We start from the raw sequence: 20,769 nt of genomic DNA, 5'->3' as shown, positions 1-20,769 counted from the left end.
ATACTAATGTCCAATGCTGGTCGAGAACCTGAGTAAATGGAAGATGCATATCTTTGTCCAGATACAATGTTACCTTCTAACCTCATCGAGAAGCTTCGGCATTGTTAGTGGCTGTCTTCCTACTACATATGCACCCTTATCTTTATAAGGAAAATAAATGAACATTCTCTTACTAATGTGACGGCTCAGCCCTAGCTTCCGGCTTGGCATGACGCCATTTATCGATTGGGAATCCTTTGAATAAAGGTCTCCATCAATAAATGTGATATCGATCGGCACTGTTACTGTTATTGTTATTGATACGCACTGATTCCCTATTGAGGTGTCGACAGGGCAGCAGAGGTTTGTATGAGGCGGACACTACCATCAATGAGTGAATATGGATGGACATCTAAATACGGACTGTTTCCCCTCGATAGATAGTTTCCCTCTTCGTACTCAGTTTCTCATCAACACTGGCACTCTAGATAGTGAATATCACTCATTTGGATTGGTCGTATGTTACAACTAATGAAAAAGTGCTGCAGTATTGCATTCATACAATCATGACGAGAAAGACCAATAGAAATGCTGCCTTAACCATCGCACAGTCCACTATCGGCAACAGTCTGGGTCCTTTTGTGACAACCGTGCTAATCAAACTATACACCAGCACCCATGTGTGGTATCCAGACATCCTACCCAAGACAAGTGGCATTCTTGTCCCGCAACTCGGTCGTGATCCTGCAATGGTACTTGGCTGGGCCTGGTCACTCTTGCATGAGTATACAAATTAGCTAGCGCATGGTGTCAAAGTTGCCCTCCTAGACTTCAAAAGGTGTCCGAATTATCTAGGATCAAAAAAGACCCTCTCCGAGGGTGGACCGATATAACAGTACAAAGTGCAAGGCATCACAGTATTGCGAGTAGTGAATGTTATCTATATATGTAAGAGACGACGCATCTGGCAAAGTTCCATGCAATCTAGATGACTTGTATCTATCTAGATTGCTTATCTTACACAAGAAGGCTTTTTTAGAACGATAGTACATATTACACTAAGGGGCTAAGAGAAGTAATATAGTCTTTCCACTAGGAATAATCAAAGTGGTCTAATCTCCTGTGCTGCATTTTGATGTAACTTACATCCTTAGTGCTATTAGACGCCACTATCACATTGATAACCTGCCTTTTACGTCAAAAAATGTATAGCTGCTGGCAACTTGGAATCACTACAGTGTAGGCGCACTCCGTACATGTATATTCGCCTTTGATACAAATACAAACATTAACAAACAGACTACGTCACGTGACCTGGGGTCGCTTAAGCTTTAGCTTGCACATACACATGTTCTCTTCACCATGTTTTGTTATACACATAGATAGTTAACTACATACAGATACAGATACAGACATATACACAGCGTAGGGGTGTACACGAATATCGACTTACGATTATTCGTAAGTCGAATACGAATAAATTGACTTCAGTTGCTTTGTAATATTCGTACGAATAAAACTCGCATTATTCGTAAATTATTCGTAAAAGTCATGTGCCAAACTGGTTCTATATATATCTTGGAAATCTCAACACTGCTTGGCGATTTCACACTCACCCCTGTTTTCCCTTCTTCATGTTTTTGTATTTTCGTTGAATAATACCTAGATTAGGCATAGCAACTGATTGTATGAGATCTATATTGACACCATCACATCCAAAGTCAACACTAACAAGAGACGCGCTTAAATTTTATTGGATCACGATAGTTTCAATATGCCTTAGAATCTTGGCCAAAACTACGAATAAAGGGCCAAGAAAAATCAGTCAAATATGAATAACAAATTGCAAAAAGCCTATGAATACAAATAAGCAAAATCCTTGTTCGTGTGCACCCCTAACACAGTGATGGACAGCTCCATTGACTATAAAATTGGATCATCTTTTCCATCCCATCATCCTATGTCTCTGCTCAATAACTGACACGACGCTAGCTGAACAGACATCGCGTTCATTCATATACTAGTCCTCATTAGACTCGTCAGCAAGTTCATACTGTGGTTCTTCCCGCATTAAGCTAGCTAGTCCTAATTCAGTGGTGATTTACTTATCGATCACTTATCAACAACACCACCTACCTTCCTATACAACTAAACTGCCTTGACGCATCCAGGGTGAGTCCCAAACCCCCCTCTCACAGACATCTAGACTGACCTTCACCATGTCCGATCCCTCGACCTGCTGTCTACGTGCCTCGGCGTCTCGACCGCACGAATCGACTGCGTACGTCGTTTCGAGTCCGGCTGAAGCCGTGACAATAACTTTTGGCTTATTTGCCCACAATGCCACATACAGAATTATTACTGACTATGATCAAGGCGGAATGATGTCCGATGCATATGCATGCCATTGCATGGTTTATGCGTATCACTGCCTGAATTCAATAAAACCAATCAACTTGCAAGTCTGTCTTACGCACTACGTATTTCGTGGGAAAGAGATATGAATCATTCGGTGTATATAAGCCCTCTTTTCCGCCTTGGATCGTCTAAAGACAGACCCCATCACAGTTGCCTATCTATCTTTCCCCTCTTTCTGTTCTGAAATTTGATATTCTCTATCCAATCGTCAAGATGTCACTGGCTTCACAGACCCCCAGGTCGACGTCCTGTCTTCTACGCCTGGCCGGCTATACTACCCGTGCCAGCGGCTCTACGGCTCTCAGATCAACTTCTAGACCCATGCTGCGCTTGCTGCACGAATTCCAATCTCCCCTCAAGACATCTGTTGCTTCACTAGAGTCCGGAGACTCCGGATTGGATACATCCTTTCCCTTACAAGAGTTCACTTTCCTGCAGAACCTCATCAAGAACACGCCTCTCTTCCTCCAACCATCCAAGCGGAAAGTGGACGAATTCCAATTTCCCCTAGGAACCACATTCAAGGCTTCCTCACGGGAGATCGGCCTCGAAATGAAGGATGCATTTGCACAGGCCTTGAGGGAGTACGGTATCATTGCTATCGAGCTGGGATTCGACGATCCCAAGAGTCACTTTATGCTCGAGGTGGTGGAGGCGATGGGCTGTACGCCTGACACGCACTCCAGTACGGAGGGTGCCTTGGTAAGACCTGACCATCTCGCATCATGATAATCTGTCATTCCAAATAGAAACTGAACATTTTGTCTGAAAGTGGGACATTACCTACCGACCCAGCGGTGTCATCAGCCAGAAAACCGCAGGCAGCGTGGTCAGCCGCTCCCACTCCCTGGGCGAATTCGCCTGGCACACCGACGGCAGCTTCGAAGCCAAACCGCAGCGATTTTTTGGTCTGCACATCATTCACCCAGACAAGCTCGGTGGAGGCATTTTCCGCGTCCTCCCCGTCAACGATCTTGTTAAGCTGCTGTCCCCGGTCTCGCTTGAAGCTCTCCATAACCACGAGTTCGAGATTCAAGTTCCCCCTGAGTTCTACAAGGGGACAGCCACGAATAGGGGTAAATTACTGTCCATCGATCCGGAGACTGGCCGGTACCTTGTGCGCTTCCGTCGTGATATTCTCGCCAATCCTCCCAGTGATGATCCCGTTGCCAATACGGCCGTTGCTGAGCTCAATGCTATCCTCGAGAAACCAGATAACGTGGGACAGACCTTCTCTGAGGATATCTTCAAGGAGAACGTTATCATCCTGATGGATAATGCGCGGTTCTTGCACTGTCGCACCGAGATCAAGGATCCTAGACGCCTCCTGAGACGGGTGCGTTTCAATGGCACCCCTGGAGTGCGGAAGTAGATATCTATGAACTCTTAGTGTCATTTGCTGATTTCACCTGTTGTGTATTGAATATATTTCGCTCGCAGGCTAGGATCCAGTTTGCTTTTAGAATAGAATCGTTCTCATTTCAGATTCCGTTTGTCTGCTTAGAATGCGGTGTCCTTTCATTCCGTACTCTGAGCAACAACCACCTCATGGCGTCGAGAAGGCCCATCAAGTTGGATTACACGGTGATTATGAGTTCTCTGTGACTCGTATACTGATGCTTAAAAGTGCAGAAAAGCTGGACTTACAGTTCAGAATATTAACAGTGCTAAATATGACTATTAGGCACAGAAGATCAAATTGTGGTGAATTGTGACAATGAAATTAACGCCTCCTTCCGTAAATTTAGGGCTCTTCCCGATACTATATAGTCAAGATTTGGCGATATCGGGAATAGTATCGGCAAACCTAAGGCCTCGCCGATATTTGCCTATACTATATAGTCAAAAATTGGCTTAGCCGATACTATATAGGCTAATATTAGAAAGTCAAATATAATCACATGTTAAAATGCCTAACCGAATTAGTTACCGATTATGATGTTACAAATCACCTTTCATCCCTAATTTATGGCTCATATCTATTGTTCTGTACACAACAGAATGGCTACAAATACCCCTGACCGCATGGTTACTCGCCAAAACAGACCAGATTACCTTTTACTTAATGATGGGTTTGATGATGAAGCCCTACCTGAAGATTACATATCAGAAGCTCAATCTGAGATTAATTCTTTAACTGGTATCCCTTCCTCTGAAATTCTACCTTGGGAATCAGTTTCACAGACAGTTATTAGTGCGACTACTATACCGAACTCTTCTTCCTCAAACATACCTCTATATCGCTCCCGGAAACGTTCGCGTCCTGCCCCTATTACAAATTGGTTATGGGATTACTTGTTACTTTCAGGTCACCCAAGTGAGTCGAGAATAGATAGTGAAGAGGACCATGAAGTTGCAATCGACAGATCAAGATATTCGATGTGCATATATTGATAGCAAGACTAGAATACAATGTGCCTGGAAAACAACAGATTCGCAACACCAAACATCTACCACTAATATGCAACCCCATCTTGAAAAACACTCAATTTTTTCACCTCATCATCTTAGTGGCAGGACCACTCAAAAAGAGCAACCTAGCATCCTCGATCTTCTAGCTAAAAAGTCACTCACACCTCAACAATTACTCAAAAAGAATCTTATTCACTGGATCATTAATGATAACAAGGCCGTTACAACAATTGAAAGACAGTAATTTAGACAGATCTTCAAAGATATCCCAGGAATTATGCTTCCGTTCAAATCCAGTTCTACAGTGAAGCGTCGGCTTAATGAAAACCTTAATATACAGCGTCAAGATTTGATACAAGAATTAACTTTGACTTGTAAATCAATTGTACTTTCTATTGATATTTGGACAAGCAAAAATAATCTTCCAATTCTTGCTATCATCGGTCATTGGCTCACAGAGGATTTCTTATATAAAGAAAGAGTCTTAGAGTTCACTGAGCTTCAAGGAGTTCATAGTGGTGAGAATATTACCATTGCTATCCAGACTACACTTTCTGAATTGAACCTTGGAGAAAAGCTAATCACTATCACGGGTGATAACGCCAGTAATAATGAGACTATGTGTTGGTTTAGCACGGTCCCAGAACATGAAACAGGGATTGGTGCAAGGCTAGTCCAACAAGCCTATGGGTGAGTTCGATCAATATAGTAACATGATTCCTAATTGATAACTCCAACTATCTCATGGGGAACGCAGGCCATATTTATGCCCGCGTAGGAACCTACGTTGGGGATTGAGTAAGGACTCAATCCGGCAATTGAGACATGTACAAACAACGAGTGAAGTATGAATATGAGCTCACAAAGGATTTTGTGAGCTATCCCGAAATCATGAAACACGTATAACAGAAACTCCCCGCAGCTTCTTGCAGTGGTGCCAAATTCCGACAGAATGTTGTGTGCGTACAAACACTATGGCTTCAGAATTGTTCCATCTTCTCAGTGAGACATGTTTGGATAAAGAAAAAATTCAGTTCAAAGGACTTGACAGCTATATCCACTGTCTAGCTCATATCCTAAATTTAATCATCAAGGATATCCTTCAAGCTTTGAAATCTGGCACTTCAAATGAAGCATCCACTATCTGTGATAGAATTCAAAATGGAGAATATTTACAAGCACAATCAGCATTATCAAAGCTTCGCATTCTCACTCTTTGGATCAACCGCAGTCCTCAAAGGAGACAAAAATGGAAGCAAGTCTGTGAATTTGGAAAGTGTTCAGGGGTGGACGATGTGGACGCCTTTGTCGTTGGGTATTAGATTGGGACAGCGGGATGTTGTGAACCTTTTACAGGAGCGTGGAGCAGAGGAACCGAAGCAGTCTGAGTTTGACTGGGTAAAAAGCATGAGGCCGTTATTCTAGGCTGTATGATATGATCAGGAATGTTGAAGCAATAGTCGTTGCCTATCTAAGTAGGTAGTAACATGGACATTCATAAGAAACAGTGGCCGTCAGACTATCATGAAATGTCAACGATAACAACCACTCTTTCTACTAGCTTATCTGCCATGGTTTGGATCTCCCATCTCCAACATCCTTCTCTCCATACTTCAATGAGCCAGTATTGCGAAGATCGATTGTGGTGATTGTACATGGTTGGTATGCGGTAGAGATCTGGATGTTTCTGTGATTGATGATCCTCCCATCGTATCGAGGAACTTCCTGGTCCTTGTTTCCCAGATTGAATTTGATTAATGATACTATTATTCATATTGATATTCTTGTTGTTATTCGCAATCATCATGGTCTGTCGTAATCTCCATTCCCTCTCAGCCTGTTCCCCGGCTTTGCAAGCGATGGCCTCCTCATCTTCGGAGAAGCACAACTCGCATTTATTGCATTCCGTGCAGCGAGTACCGGGATTAACACGGAAATGTTCAAAAAGATGCTTGTATCCAGTTTCTCCTTCGTCTGCTTCTGCTTCTGCGGGGTTCTCGTCTAAAGGAAATACATTTCGTCCGGCACCATCGTGTTCTTGACAACGGTATGATGGTCCATTTAATGCCTTGCGGCAGACGTAGCACATGGAATAGCCGCATATGCAGGTCAACTTGTTGCAGTCGGAAGATTTGACAAAGGACAAGTTGCATCGAGGACAAGTCCGTTTCACTGCTGCTGTGCGCGCGGCTTCTACTGTCGTACGTAGAGATTGCTGAAGAGGCTCTTCGCACTTATGCGTCCCGCCAGAGTTTGTGGCAGGACATACAGCTCACTTGTCGACAGCAAGGGTTCTTGCATGTAAATCGTGGACTGCGAGTTCGAAGACACAAGTTTTGCAAGGAGAAGCGAAAAACGGCCGCTGTCGTGCGTGGATAGAAACATTATTAAGAATGGTAACCAAAGTAAGGGTACCAAATCAAGAAGTAAGTTAAAATGGTCGTCAGTATCGTAGAAAGGAGGTTTCCACGGCGGAACCTCCAGGAGATGCGGCAGATGCCTCCTACTACTCCGCTAGAAGAGGTAGATGAAAAGTGAAAAACTGGATCAATCTCTGCATACGACCAGAATGGACAACGAACAAGTTTCAGGTTCGACTTTAGCAATGCTTCGGAAGCTACGCGGTCTTTAAACTTGCGAATAGTCTCTGAGCCGGCCGTTGATTTAGTCGGGTCCTGGATCACGAAGCACAGGATTGCGACAAGGGCAGTCCAACTGCCATATGTGGTGAGCCTGGTAATATTGAAGTTATTCCTAATATTACGACTGGTTCTAAAAAAGGGGAGGAGAGGGATAATTACATGCAAGTAGAGGGGATATCCCCAGGCAGGTAAAACGGAATAACCAATATTCCGGTGCTGATACTCAACACCTGAGGATTCCCGTACACACACCGGCTTTTTTTGAAAGAATAGCCCTCTTGACGAGCATTGAGTCCAAATGTCCCTCGCAGACTCCATGGTTTACTGGAGCAACACACTTGAGCGTTGACCTCTCCGGGTCCACAGAATTATTCTACCCTTAACCAAAAACAGCTTCGTGGTGCTTTTAGACCTGTAAGATCGAACAGCCGATCTCTCTGCTTCGTTTGAAGTCCGGATAATCTAACATAACTCTCTTCACTTTTCTCTGAAACATTGCCAAGGAAAACTTTATGATAAGATAGCTTAATGTAGGAATAACATTGATCCAGAAATATTACTACAGTAAACCCTGGATATAAGATCCCTGGCCTACAGTACAACCCGACTTATAGCACCGAAAATCTGAAAAATTTTCATTCCTCATACAAATGTGCTTTATACCCGGCTATAAGACATTAGCACCATCATCTCTAAGCTCCCATACAAAAGTGCTTATAATCAGGAAGATTACTCAACATTTTCCAACGTCAAGTCATCAAATATCCGTCAAATATGCTGCAACAACGCGCTCAACGACGCCGAAAAGCTATCCCTAACGAGTGGAAAGCAGCCCTACGCGCTCCACACCGAATCAATCACCATCTCACGCATCAAAATTTAAGAAAGTGGTTTGAAGATACGTACAATCAACCAATCGATCGAGCTACAGTAACACGAATCCTTTCGTCGAAATACGCGTTCATTGACGAGCTCCAAGAGTATCAATTGAAGGATAAACGGCACCGTGTTGAGCAGTGGCCTGAGTTAGAGAAGGCTGTCATGGATTGGATAAGATTAGCTGAGACCGAAGCTCCTATCTCACAGGAAGCTATACGCTACAAAGCGCAGCAATACTGGGACATGCGTCTGCTCAGTGAACAACGACAATATACTCACTGCTCATATACTAGCAGCGAGGGTCTTAATAATACAACCTAAACCTCCTGTTCCTCTTTTCTCATCAAAAGCCTGCCCAACTTGTCTAACAGACAAAATTCTAAGCAGATTTCCGCCTTTCAACATGCAAACGAAGAAAACTGTAACCATCGCGTACCGCAGAGTAAGCAGTATCATCTCTTACATAATCAGGGAACATATCAAAAAGATGTACGGCGCCATCCAATATTCTTAGGTCAGCAGGTATATTGTTTTCTAGCAGACATTCAAACGTCCTCTGCAATTGCTGCCAAGGGATCAAGTCATCCTTTGTCCCGTGGATGAGGAAGGTTGGAGTCTTATACATCCCCTGGCGGATTTGAGCTAGGGGGCTGATTGACCTTACTTGTTCATTGGTCGGTTTAGGAAGCATGGTTGCCAAATCTCTGGAAAGCGTAGGAGAAAAAGGAGAAAGTCCATTTAGCAAGATTGGTACTGCCTGGCCTCTCCAATTCATGTGTAAAGCAATCCGGGAGCGCGGGTCAGTTGTGTCCATCCATCCTCCAAGAGCTCTCTTCGCTGGTGATATGTTGTATGCTGTAATGGGACGGTCGAAGACGCCCTTGGCGAGATCGTATTGAGTCTCATATAGCGGTGGCGCCATTTCGCGTCCATATGGCACGTTTGGCTGACTCCAGAAGGGATCCTCATAATCCGTTGGACAGTAGAACGCTAGAACGGCTTCTGGTGGTGCTATATTTCGAGCAGGGGCAGTGAATCCAAGGGTTAGAGCTAGATGACCCCCAGTGGACCAGCCGACTGCCACTACCTCTTTGCCAGTAATCCTAATATCGTCCCGTTGCAGCGCTAACGTGGGCAATGTACTGCGAACCCACTCCAAGGCATCACACACATCCTGCATGGGACCTGCCGGCAGTGTAACTTCCGGACAGAGCCGGTAATCAATGCTGATCGGAAGAAAACCAGCGTCATGAAGCATCTGCAGTTGTTGCGGGCGAATATCCTTGCGGCTGAGCATGATATGGCCACCACCGTGAATCATCAATGCTGAGAATCGAAGGTATTAGTACGTATTAAACTAGTCAATCTCAAATATTTGCACTCGGATGGTAGGTGCTCTCACCTACCGCAAGTGTTTGCTGTTGGGTTCCATTTCTTGGAGGGTAGTAGATGTCCGCCAATAGTGGCAGATCATCTTCTCTCTTGAACTCTACCGTTTCGACGTCGATATCATTCTTGTCACTCAAACCGTTCTCACCGCGTCTGGAACCTATAGCTCCTGGAGATGCAGTAATGACCCGAATGATGTTCGATTCATCTGATGGTGACTCACTCCAATCAATCCATTGGTATCCGGCCTGCTGCAGATGCTTTTTCCATAACGTTTCCGGAGCCAATGCGTGCGTACGACCGTCTTCAAACAGCCACCACCCTTCAAGAAGACCAAACACCAGATCGAACCAGAAAAGATTGCGGGTAAGCTCCACCAAGCACAAAATTCCATCGGGCCGAAGCAGCTGTCGGATGTGAGAACAGGAATTCGTCAGATTCTTGGTCGCGTGGATGCAGTTGGTGGAAATAACGATATCGTATTGATTCAAGAGATCTGCTGGAGGATCAACTTCGATATTCAGTACACTATAGCACATAAAATTATGACCCGCAAACTTCTTTCGCGCCGCTGCTACCAGGGAAGAGGAAAGGTCCGTAAATGTGTATTCGAACGGCTGGTTTGTCTGTCCCACTAGCGTTTCAACTAGATGCTTGGTTGTTCCTCCTGTGCCAGCCCCGAGTTCGAGGATACGGACCACTCGCGAAGGATCATCAATCTTATCAAAGACATTAACAAGGTATTGTGCCAGTTGAATGGTGCCTGCCTTGAACATGGGGGCATTGGTGTATACATCCTCCATCAATAATCGAGCCTTAGAGCTCCCGAACAGTATACCCAACGGATCGGCAGTACCAACCAGACACTCAGCCAATTTGCTGCCTGTGGAGTTCAGAAGCTTGTGCTCTGATACGTGTTGCGGAAATTTGTTGAGAATGTCATTATGCAAAATATTTGACGGCGTTGAAGGTGTCGGAATATCGGTTCGAAGGTAAGTACCCACGTCAGTATCTCGCTGAATTAATCCACCTTCTTCAAGGATTCGATATAGCTGTCTCTTCAATTTTGCATGAACGTCTAGAAAAGAAACTTCAGGCACCTTCTCGTGCATTCGAAGTTCTGCCAACGGGCAGCCCAACTTAGTAAAGGCCTCTACAACATAAGCAGCGACGAGCTCCATTTGTGCCGGGTACACGTCCCGACAGAAGTCAGAAAATCCAGTTATTTTTGTGATTGTGTCGTAATTGCGACGCACTTTTTGGAAACTTTCGTCCGCAGTCAGCGTCAAATTAGGTCGAGATTCCCCATTTAATGCCCGGGGTGTTGAATGTCCGTTCATTTGACTCACGCCGTTAGTCTTGGCTGAGCTTGAATACCCAGCGTGTCCATTAATTGGCTTACTGTGCGTTTTGGTGGAATGGGGCTGGAGGCGACTTGCAAGAGCATGGACATCTTTCAGGTCTTGCAATTCTGGAATAGGCACTGTTATACCGAAGCGATTTGTGATTTCATTCGCAATTTCAGTAATCATGAGGGAGTCCACGCCCAGATCTTGCAAGCTTGTAGCGGGCAAGACTTCAGAAGCGGGCATCTCCATAACCTCCGCAAACATATTCTGAACTTGTGGCATTAGTGATTCTGATTGTTCATGAGTTGACAGCCCATTCATTGAGACCGGTGGCTGTTTAGAAAGGGGTGCTGGTAGAGACTGTCGGTCGATCACTGGCCTGTTAGGCTCCAGTAGTGAGGCAAGAGTCGACAAATTGTTCACTGTTTGGAAATCCGCAACAGTGATTGTGACATTGAAACGCTTTTTGATCTCTGAGAGGACCTCTGTCACGAGCAGAGAGTCAATCCCAAGATCATCGGGAGTTGCATCGGCTTTAATGTCCTCTATTGGGACAGCCAAAATATCACTAAACATTGCTTGCACCAGCTCAAGGGACTGAGGCTCATTTCTCTTGTGCAAACCATTTCTGTTGGTAAGCATTTTCGACTTCGTGTCTCTCTCCTCCCGACGGTTGTCTTGTAGGCCATTACTTCTCACCTCCATGCGATCATTGTTTGAGACAGTCGGTTTCGGTCGACCGTTCAATTTGCCCAGAGTTCTAGCAAGTGCTTTGACCGGCACGCTCTGAAACTTGGCGTTCATCAGGATAGCCATCAGCTCCCCGGTTTCCTGATCAAGTGCAAATACATCATTGACAACGGATTTCCCAGCGCTTTCCTCAAATGTCGTGTAAACATTCCACGACCGCATCATTTCTCTTTTCTCCACAAAGGCCTCGGTCATCAACAGCTCCCCAATCTCTGTACATACATAAACGTCTTCTCTATCCTCACGCTCAACAAGGCAGTTAACGTGGATACCCGCTACTTGTAGGAAGTTATCGAGAGTGATTGGGTCACAGCTGCCCCGAGATGCCAGCGCTTGAGGCTGGTTGTCTGGTACAAACACATGACCAACGGCTTCGTTATCCCTTGCCACTATCTTTTGAACCCCTCTATAGTACGGGCTGTAAACGACGATCTGACCGAATACTTTGTAAATTACCGATCCTGCCAGGCTGTTTGAACCAGGAAAGTTCAAGATATCCTCGTACCGTGACCGTGCGACGAGCCGTTGAAGAGACTTGAGACGAGATTGTTCGGATACCTTATTGAATGGGAACAAATCCACGGCCCCCGTAGCATGGGTGACTGGGCTGTCCCCAGCCACATTGCTGCTACTGCTGAAAAGAGTGAATATCCATTCTTGGTCACCTTGGTTGGTGTTTCGAGTAAGTTGAAGAAAGACATTGCGTTCAGTGTTTTTGGTGAGTGGTGATGAGATCTTCAAATCTCCCACCCTTGGGGCAATAGATGATGATCTAGACTCTAAAAGCAAAGTCGCCGCTTGAACGGCACACTCGACATATAACGAAGCAGGACAGAGACTTTGTGCCATAACAGCATGACCTGTCGTGCAGAGCTGAAAGATCTCACTCAGGTTATTAATTTCGAATAGGCTTTTGCCCGTATGGCTTTCGAGCAATCGCAACAATGTACCGGGCCCATCAAAGGGCAATTTGGCACTGATAGTCTGTGGTAGCACAGGTTCGGGTTTTTTGTACTCGAGCCAATGTGCCGTCTTTTCGAATTGGTAAGGTGGGAGGTTGATCCAAGAATACGCGAATCTCTGAGAACTATGGAAGGACCAGAATTGTGTTTTAACACCGGCAGCCCATAAGTTGCTTGTTATTCGCGCCAGTCTATCCTGCGCATCGTGTCCCCTTAGGTCTGTGGGCTGGAACATATTCCCTTTCTCAATACCTTTAGATGTCAAGATGCGCCGCGCCATGGGAACAATCGGAGATGCAGATCCGGCTTCAAGCCAGACACAAGGCCCCAGACGTTCTACTGTTCTTTCAACAGCTTTCGTGAAATAGACAGGCATTCGGCTATGTTGAGCAATTTTTGTTGATTCAACTTGAGACCAACCCTCGCAATCCGAACAGGCTTCAATCCGAATAGTGGGTGGTTTAATGCTTAACGATTCTGTAATTTCTTTGAGGCCTGGCATAATGCTCTCGACCAACTGAGAGTGGAACGCATGGGTGCTTCTCAGCCGGACGACTTTCAGCAGCGACCGCCATTCTCTAGACGCACATAATTCTTCAACCTGCTCAATAGATGCTGAAGTACCAGCGATAACAAAGCTCTGTGGCCCATTATAGCAAGCGATATCAGCGGCAAAGGCTGAATTTTGTTGCCGCGCTAGCTTCAAAAGCTTGTCAATCTGTTCACTTTCTCCCTCAAATGAGAGCATTGCCCCGGATTCCGCACCCCACTTCTCTTGAATGAGGCGAGCACGTCCAGCTATAAGACGGAATCCATCTGTGAGGGAGAGCGAATTCGCGACACAAAGTGCGGTGAGCTGACCAAAGCTGTGACCGACGAGAGTATCTACCTTCAAGCCACAGTCCAACCATGCCTTGGCAGTAGCATACTGCAGAGAAAATAGGATGCAATGCAGAGAGACAAGGTCTTCCACAGGCCCGGTTTCAAATATCCCGGGAAATAATCCAGGAAGACCTAATGTGCTGCAAACAGAATCACAGGTATCCTATACATAGCATAATTAGCGAATAAAGATTCATATAAAATACACAGTAACAGTAACGAAAAACAAAAAGGAAAAGTGTAGAAAGGCAAAGGGAAATGAGGGAACTCAAAAACCTACAAGATGGATCTGCAAAAGCCTATTGCTTTTGTACACACCCTCATCGAGACCCACGGTTCGACCGTTTTGACCCCCAAAGCAAAGAACAACGGGAAGCGTATTAGAAGGCAGCTTTTGGAAATGTGAGCTTGGAGAGTGACTTGCTTCTCCAAGGCATTTCTCTAAGCTACTAATATTAGTCGCTGTGAACGTATAAAAGTATTCCAAGTCGCGGTTTTGCTTAGTTGCCAGATTGAATGCCAGATCAACAACATCATCACTGGCACGATATTCAGCATTCTCGTGTAAGGAAAATTTGAGTTTCGAACAATATGCCTGTAGACTTTCTGCAGACTTTGCAGATACGAGGAATGGAAATTCTCGACCGCTGAAGGATGCCAAGGCGGTCTTAGGATAAGCTTCCTCTGAGTGGCGATACTCTTGTACGACGAGAGCTGCATTGCTTCCTGCAGCACCATAATTGTTGACAACCGCTGTCAGACTCGGTGCTGTCCACATTTGGGTGCTTTCTGGAACTGCCATTCTGTCTGGCATCAATGGTGAAATCTTTGGATTAAGTCTGGAAAAATTTGCTTGTTTGGGAATAACACGCTTCTTGATCATTAAAAGAGTTTTGAGCAAACCAGCGACACCTGATGCTGACTCCGTATGACCAACGTTGTCTTTCACAGAACCAATGAATAGTTTATGTGTTCGCTGGGCGCCCCCAAAAGTCTTGCGAATACTTTCAGTCTCAACAGGATCACCAACCGGAGTTCCTGTTTCGCTCACCCAGATGAGCTCTCATTAGCCGAATTCTTTTGAATAGACAGAAGAAAAAAGGATTTTTAGGGAAAAGAATGGAGGGCAAAAAAGGTATTAAATGTATACTTACCAGTCCCGTGAGCTTCAACATACGTGACATCCGCAGGATTTGTTCCTGAGACCGACAGCACATTTCTGTAGAGTGCACGTTGAGAGTCCTCCGAAGGGACGGTGATCGGGGTACTATTTGAACCTTGATTCACAGCTGACCCGGTAATCACTGCAACTATAGAATCACCATCGGCAATGGCTGTAGTGAGAGGCTTCAATACGACAACCCCTGAACCTTCTCCACGACAGTAACCGTTAGCACTGGCATCAAACGCCTTTGATGCTCCGGTAGGACTGAGAAACGATGCAGCGGCTAGATTCTGAAATAATTTCGGACTTGTGATCACATTAACACCTCCTGCAACCGCTACACTACATTCTTTTGCATTGAGTGCCTATCCAAAATATTTTTTGTTGAAATTAGTATGAACGATCGAACAGATATTGAAATAGGCTATAGTCTCACCTTGACTGCAGAATGAATTGCTACCGCGGCAGAAGAACACGCAGTATCGTACGTAATTGACGGTCCACTCCAGCCAAAATAGTGACTGACTCGACCGGTAATGAATGCCCTCAGCGTGCCTAGGGCAGAGTACGCAGTGGCGTCGTGAGAAGCGACATTATCTTCATAATCAACAGACCCAACACCCATATAGCACCCAACATCCGTTGTTTGCTCGAGTAATTTAGGCGCAAAATAGCCCGAAGACTCCAAAGCCTCATACGTGACCTGAAGGAGTAGTCTTTGTTGAGGGTCCATGGATTTGGCTTCACGGCCAGAGTTGCCAAAAAATCGGTGGTCAAACGCCTCAGGGTTATCCAAGAAATTGCCCCAGAACGGTCCTTTGGGCTCTCGTCTCAGATCAGAGGCCCGGAACCGATCCTCTGGCAGTGGCCGAACCACTGACATGCCAGAGCTGATCAACTTCCAAAATTCCTCGAGTGAATCAGCTTGCGGGAAGCGACACGCCATACCGATGATCGCGATAGCGTTGTCATTAAATCCACTTTCAGATGCAGGTGTTTTGATTTCTGAAGGCGTGAAGCTGCTGTTGACATGGTTCGCAGTATGACTCTCAGAATATATGTGATTGTTGGTATGTACTTTCTGATCGTTATATATCATACTGCTGAGTGACCGGGGAACACTCTTTTCGTATCCAATGGCTACAATAGAGACAGGCCGGGTATCTGTTTCCTTTAAGTATGTTATCGCTGAGGAAGCAATTTTATACCATTCTGATCTATGCAGTAGAAGGGATTCCAGTGCAATGTTGTGCAGGTCACCTGTCGTGATGACTTCACCATCCACATTAGATCGTAGGGGTTTGGTTAGATGATCTGCAATGGAAAACTGGAACCGCTTATCGGTCGCCAAGAGATGGCTCAACGAACTTAACACGCTGCTATGTGCTGAATGATGATATCGTCCTCGTAATTTGATCGGTTGGACTGACAAGTCTGCCTTTAACAGGCTCGATACAATGAGCTCCGTCTTCGCATTGGATGCGCTCACTGTCGCCCGGTTGTGGTCAGTGACACATGAAATATAGCCGTCAGATCCTTCTAAGATTCCCTGAAGCTCTTCATACTCCGTCTGTGACTTCCACCCAACAGCGAGGGAAGTCGTACGTTGTGATGGATCTTCACATTTCATTTCGTTGAGGTCCACAAGCGCCCCAACACAGACTGCTAAGTTGAGGGCAATACATGCGTTCTTTTGAAATTCATCTGGGGTTTTGGAACTCGCAACCGCTGCAGCGGTCAAGAATCCAATGCAGAAACCCTGGACATCTCCCAGCTGAGCTTGACCTTGGTCCACAAGTTTGCTGGTTAACGTGGGGAAGGCGTCAATCTGGACTGTAGTCCGGAGCTGCCAGAGCTGAACTACATGAGATATGACAGTGAGGGCATTGCGTAGTATATTTCCTGAGCTAATATTTGGCTCTTGGAACACCTTCAGGTCTCCCTGACATGCGATGAAGGCTTCGAGATTCTCTATCTCCTGATGTCCAGATATCTGCCTAAGCGTTGGGCACTCTTCGACCAGGGTTGACCACAAAGATCCCAACTCTCTAACAGAATCGACAAGAAATTTCAGATCTGGGGACTCCGAAATTGTGCTTTGGAGGACAGCCAAATCGTCAGGGGTGGCCTTGGTCCACTGAGGACCGAAAAACACAGATATGACACTCATTGGAAATAGAATCTAATCTATCATCAAATTGTACCAAATTTAGATACACTAATATACCGTGATGTTGAAATCAAGGGCTTAGTAGTTGAGATTATCCCATAATCGCCAGCCTTAGCTCCCGATAGTTTTATACTATTTCAACTGACAATCAAGCATCAATAAGCTAGTGATCCCTCAACAAGAATAAGCATAATTGTATTATCATCGGCACTGCTGTAAGATTCAATTCACTTTGTGCCAGCTTCGATCGCCAGTGGAAGCTTAACACGAGCTTATTTCCTTATTTGGAAGCAGTCAACAAGTCCGTGTTTCACTGAGAGCCTTCGAAGCTCTGTAGGGTCCAAAGATAAGGAACGGTATGCAGATCTCGTATTTCTCAGAATCAGTTGACAGGTAGACTCGAATTTACTTGGTGCAGGACCCTGCATTATTATTTGGTCTGGACCCAAGTAGAAAAAATAAGTGCATTCACTTACCATCGACACATACGAGACCTAAAGTATTTCCGTAATATAAACCCTTCTTAGTTCCGGGTTTTCCCGGTTTTAGCCCTCATAGAATGCAAGATCTTACTTTTGATTACGGATCTTCGCTTGGTTACCGAGTTTTAATGGCACTTATATTCGTATCATCTAGAATATGAGCCCTGGATAGATCTGCATTTTCGTCATCCGAACTCCGCTGCATAGCGGTAGGGATGCTATGCACTGGGAAGAAGCCAGACGGTAACAAACGCAAAGTAGCCAATTTATCATACGTTATAATTACCTTTCTTCTTAAATCTGTAAATTTTATTCAAGGTTGTCTGAGAAATATATGATAGGGCGAGCGCATCAACATAGACTAGGGAATTCGGGGCTCTCAACTTACACTACACTTGTGTTGAAAAGAAGAGTACAGAGCAATAAAGAATACATCGTTGATGTGAAGATGGACTCAATGAATATCTTTCCTGGCTATCGGCAGGCCGATAGTATTGTTTTCATTGCCGTGGGATCAATTCTTGGTTTAAGCCTGCTTCATCTCTTACGCACCTACTGGCGGCTGCGATATATTCCTGGGCCATTTCTGGCCCGGTTCACTAATTTACAACGAGTCTACTGGGTGAAAACAACTAGGGCTCACGAAATACATCAGCAGATGCACGAAAAATATGGCAATGTAGTCCGTTTTGGACCAAATATGGTGTCCCTCGGAGACCCTGCTCTTATTCCAAGCTTATATCCAATTCGACCGGGATTTCCTAAGGTAAGCTCTTTCCACATAGGATATATTGTATTTATTAATCAAACATCAAACATACGCTTATACATACAGAGCGACTTCTATCGATCTCTCATGCCCTATACGAGAAAGGGTGGCAGTCTGCCAGCCGTTTTCAACACTCGCGACGAGAATCTGCACAAAGTGATCAAAACCCCAATCGCACCTTTGTTCTCATTATCCAATATACTTCCACTGGAAGTCTTTGTCAACAGGGTGTTGGAGGTGCTATTCCAGCAGTTGGATACCCGTTTCGTCAGCTCCGGTGACACTTTTGATCTAGCCGACTGGTTACAGTACTTTGCATTCGATGTTATGGGAACGTTGACATTCTCTAAGCGATATGGGTTTTTGGAACATGGAAGGGATGTCAACAATATGCTCCTGACGATTTGGACATATATGAGTAACTGCGCACCGGTACCTAATTCGTTTTCCTAGGTTCTCCTCGATTTCTGAAATTAGATTACCAAATGCTGACACTCTTCATCATCAAGATGACCCAAATTCCGTGGTTTGACGTTGTCTGGAACAAGAACGCCTTTATAACTCTGTTTCGACGCGCATCAGGCCTCTCAATCCTAGGACACGTTGGAGAATTGATCGCAGATCGGCGGCAAAGACGGAACACACCAAGCGCAGTTAGCGACGAAAAAGCGTCTGACCGAGATATGCTGTCTCGATTCTTTGAACTTCAAGAGAAGGATTCTAAGATTCCACGCTGGTATGGGACCAGTCGCCAGCCATTACCTTGTCTTATGCTCATAGCCCTATGGCTGCATAACTGCTAACTTCATGCACAAAATTTAGGGCAGTAACTGCGTGGGCCTTCTCCAATGTCATTGCGGGCTCCGACTCCACAGCAGTCACGATGCGGACGACGTGGTTTGGCCTGCTGTCTCACCCGGAGACACTGAAAACTCTCCGCAAAGAGTTGCTCGACCAGGATAGCAAACTAGAAGGTGGAATAACGCGACCATTTCCAGCATGGAAGGATATATGCAACCTTGCCTATCTCGATGCATGCGTCAATGAAGCTGTGCGCCTGCATCCGCCATTCTGCTTACCGTTCGAGAGGGTGGTTCCCTCGGGTGGCTTGACGATTGGGGGAACATATTTCCCGGCCGGAACGGTTGTCGGAATGAGTCCATGGGTAATTAATCGACACCGTCCAACCTTTGGTCATGATGCTGAAAGCTGGCGTCCTGAACGATGGATGGTACCTGAGGAGCATCGACGTAAGCTTGAGCAAAGCGTCTTGACAGTATGTCTCGTATTTTCTTCCAATTCTTTTTCCTTTTTCTTTTCTTTTCTTTTCTTTTCTTTTGTTTTTGTCAATATTTCAGCTTGGGGGCTAATCCGTGTAACAGTTCGGAGCTGGCAGGCGCGTATGCTTAGGAAAGCATATTGCAATGCTGGAAATTAAGAAATTGACCGCTGCACTAGCTCTCAATTACGAGGTGACGATCTTCCCCTCATCCTGAATGAAAAACATGAGAATATGAGAATAGTTATTCCCGGCTGACATTAGACTTTTCCGATTTGCCGCAGTTCGATTTACTGGACCCCAAACGATTTAAGGTGGAAAATGGATGGTTTTTTAGACAATACGGAATGGATGTGAAGGCCAGAAAAGCCACCGTATGGGAAGAAGATAAAAAGCAATAGGAGAATAGAGCAGCACGACTTACATACCTCACGGTTCCTTTCACCCACCTTGATACTTTCATAAGTGTAAATATATATGTGACACCTCGAGGAATTAGCAGTAGACTGAATAGCAGTGCTTTTTTCTGTTTCTTCGAGCTAGATTTTCCTCTCTAAACAATTCGAGTACGGTTTTCTTGAAGAATAACAAAGGGCTTGAAGTGAACTATAAATTGATAAAGTAGTAATCTGATTTCGATGTATGTCTCCATTTCAATTGTAACGATGTGAAAATCGCAATTCATCGTACGAGGATAAATCCTATAGGGATATTAAAAAGATTGTGAAAGAAGTAGCAACGAAAGGAAAAATGAATAGATTTTTTTCCATAAATCATGCTTATTATATCTATGAGAAAGGGTAAGTTATAGGGATACAATCATCTAGAATTGTCGAATCTCTACTCTTAAAATTTAATTACAGGAAAACAATATTGAAGTAGCGGCAATCTGTTTCTTATATTACTGGGGTTCGAATTGAAGTCATGGTTATCGTCATGGCGTCCGAGACTCGACATTCACTGATACGGAATCGGTCATGTTGACGAGAACTGACATTATGCTGCTTAGTTGGTCTCTGGTGCAAGATAGTTGAATGGTTACCTCTTGACGAGCCGGGTCCGTTATGGATGGATTCGTTGAAATGCTAACGAATGATTGTTGTTTTTGGTGTTGCTCTTGCTGGTGGTGGTGGTGTTGATGGTGTTGGTGTTGTTGCGGTGACTGAGCTACATTGCTCATGTTTCCTCTTCCCAGCAAAGGACTGTGAGAGGAGCTCAAATATTGGTCGTGATTGATGGATG

General features: G+C 44.9%; 7 protein-coding genes across 7 annotated transcripts, besides 3 other annotated features; 5 read left to right on the top strand and 2 right to left on the bottom strand.

Annotated features, from left to right (window-relative positions):
- Nucleotides 1-379: 379 nt before the first annotated feature.
- On the top strand, nt 380-776 carry TSTA_060770 (uncharacterized protein; the record flags this gene model as incomplete). Its single annotated transcript, XM_002339931.1, has 2 exons — nt 380-496; nt 528-776. 2 exons carry the CDS (start codon nt 380-382, stop codon nt 774-776), a joined length of 366 nt encoding a protein of 121 aa, XP_002339972.1.
- Nucleotides 777-2,511: 1,735 nt separating this feature from the next.
- Nucleotides 2,512-3,769, top strand: TSTA_060760 (uncharacterized protein; the record flags this gene model as incomplete). The annotated part of the gene is made up of 2 exons (XM_002339930.1): nt 2,512-3,099; nt 3,170-3,769. The coding sequence occupies exons 1-2, from the start codon at nt 2,611-2,613 to the stop codon at nt 3,767-3,769; spliced, it is 1,089 nt and encodes a 362-aa protein (XP_002339971.1). The 5' UTR covers nt 2,512-2,610.
- A 629-nt stretch (nt 3,770-4,398) lies between these two features.
- TSTA_060750 (uncharacterized protein) lies at nt 4,399-5,049 on the top strand (the record flags this gene model as incomplete). Its single annotated transcript, XM_002339929.1, has 2 exons — nt 4,399-4,714; nt 4,764-5,049. Coding segments are annotated over 2 exons (602 nt in total), but the record flags the coding sequence as incomplete, so codon positions are not given.
- Nucleotides 4,787-5,434: a mobile genetic element.
- An 897-nt stretch (nt 5,435-6,331) lies between these two features.
- Nucleotides 6,332-7,194, bottom strand: TSTA_060740 (uncharacterized protein; the record flags this gene model as incomplete). The annotated part of the gene is made up of 2 exons (XM_002339928.1): nt 6,332-7,005; nt 7,044-7,194. The coding sequence occupies 2 exons, from the start codon at nt 7,192-7,194 to the stop codon at nt 6,332-6,334; spliced, it is 825 nt and encodes a 274-aa protein (XP_002339969.1).
- Nucleotides 7,195-8,225: 1,031 nt separating this feature from the next.
- On the top strand, nt 8,226-8,844 carry TSTA_060730 (uncharacterized protein; the record flags this gene model as incomplete). The annotated part of the gene is made up of 2 exons (XM_002339927.1): nt 8,226-8,577; nt 8,624-8,844. 2 exons carry the CDS (start codon nt 8,226-8,228, stop codon nt 8,842-8,844), a joined length of 573 nt encoding a protein of 190 aa, XP_002339968.1.
- Nucleotides 8,710-16,997, bottom strand: TSTA_060720 (polyketide synthase, putative; the record flags this gene model as incomplete). The annotated part of the gene is made up of 5 exons (XM_002339926.1): nt 8,710-9,656; nt 9,733-13,825; nt 13,943-14,700; nt 14,817-15,192; nt 15,264-16,997. The coding sequence occupies 5 exons, from the start codon at nt 16,995-16,997 to the stop codon at nt 8,710-8,712; spliced, it is 7,908 nt and encodes a 2,635-aa protein (XP_002339967.1).
- Nucleotides 16,998-17,927: 930 nt separating this feature from the next.
- TSTA_060710 (cytochrome P450 oxidoreductase, putative) lies at nt 17,928-19,928 on the top strand (the record flags this gene model as incomplete). The annotated part of the gene is made up of 6 exons (XM_002339925.1): nt 17,928-18,245; nt 18,315-18,680; nt 18,758-18,984; nt 19,071-19,524; nt 19,631-19,720; nt 19,812-19,928. 6 exons carry the CDS (start codon nt 17,928-17,930, stop codon nt 19,926-19,928), a joined length of 1,572 nt encoding a protein of 523 aa, XP_002339966.1.
- Nucleotides 19,559-19,592: a microsatellite.
- A 695-nt stretch (nt 19,929-20,623) lies between the features above and the next one.
- Nucleotides 20,624-20,683: a microsatellite.
- Nucleotides 20,684-20,769: the final 86 nt, after the last annotated feature.

The sequence above is a fragment of the Talaromyces stipitatus genome, genomic scaffold (genome assembly GCF_000003125.1).
Source record: "Talaromyces stipitatus ATCC 10500 scf_1105507295523 genomic scaffold, whole genome shotgun sequence".
NCBI lineage: Eukaryota > Fungi > Ascomycota > Eurotiomycetes > Eurotiales > Trichocomaceae > Talaromyces > Talaromyces stipitatus.
This window is presented reverse-complemented; position numbering and strand designations above follow the sequence as displayed.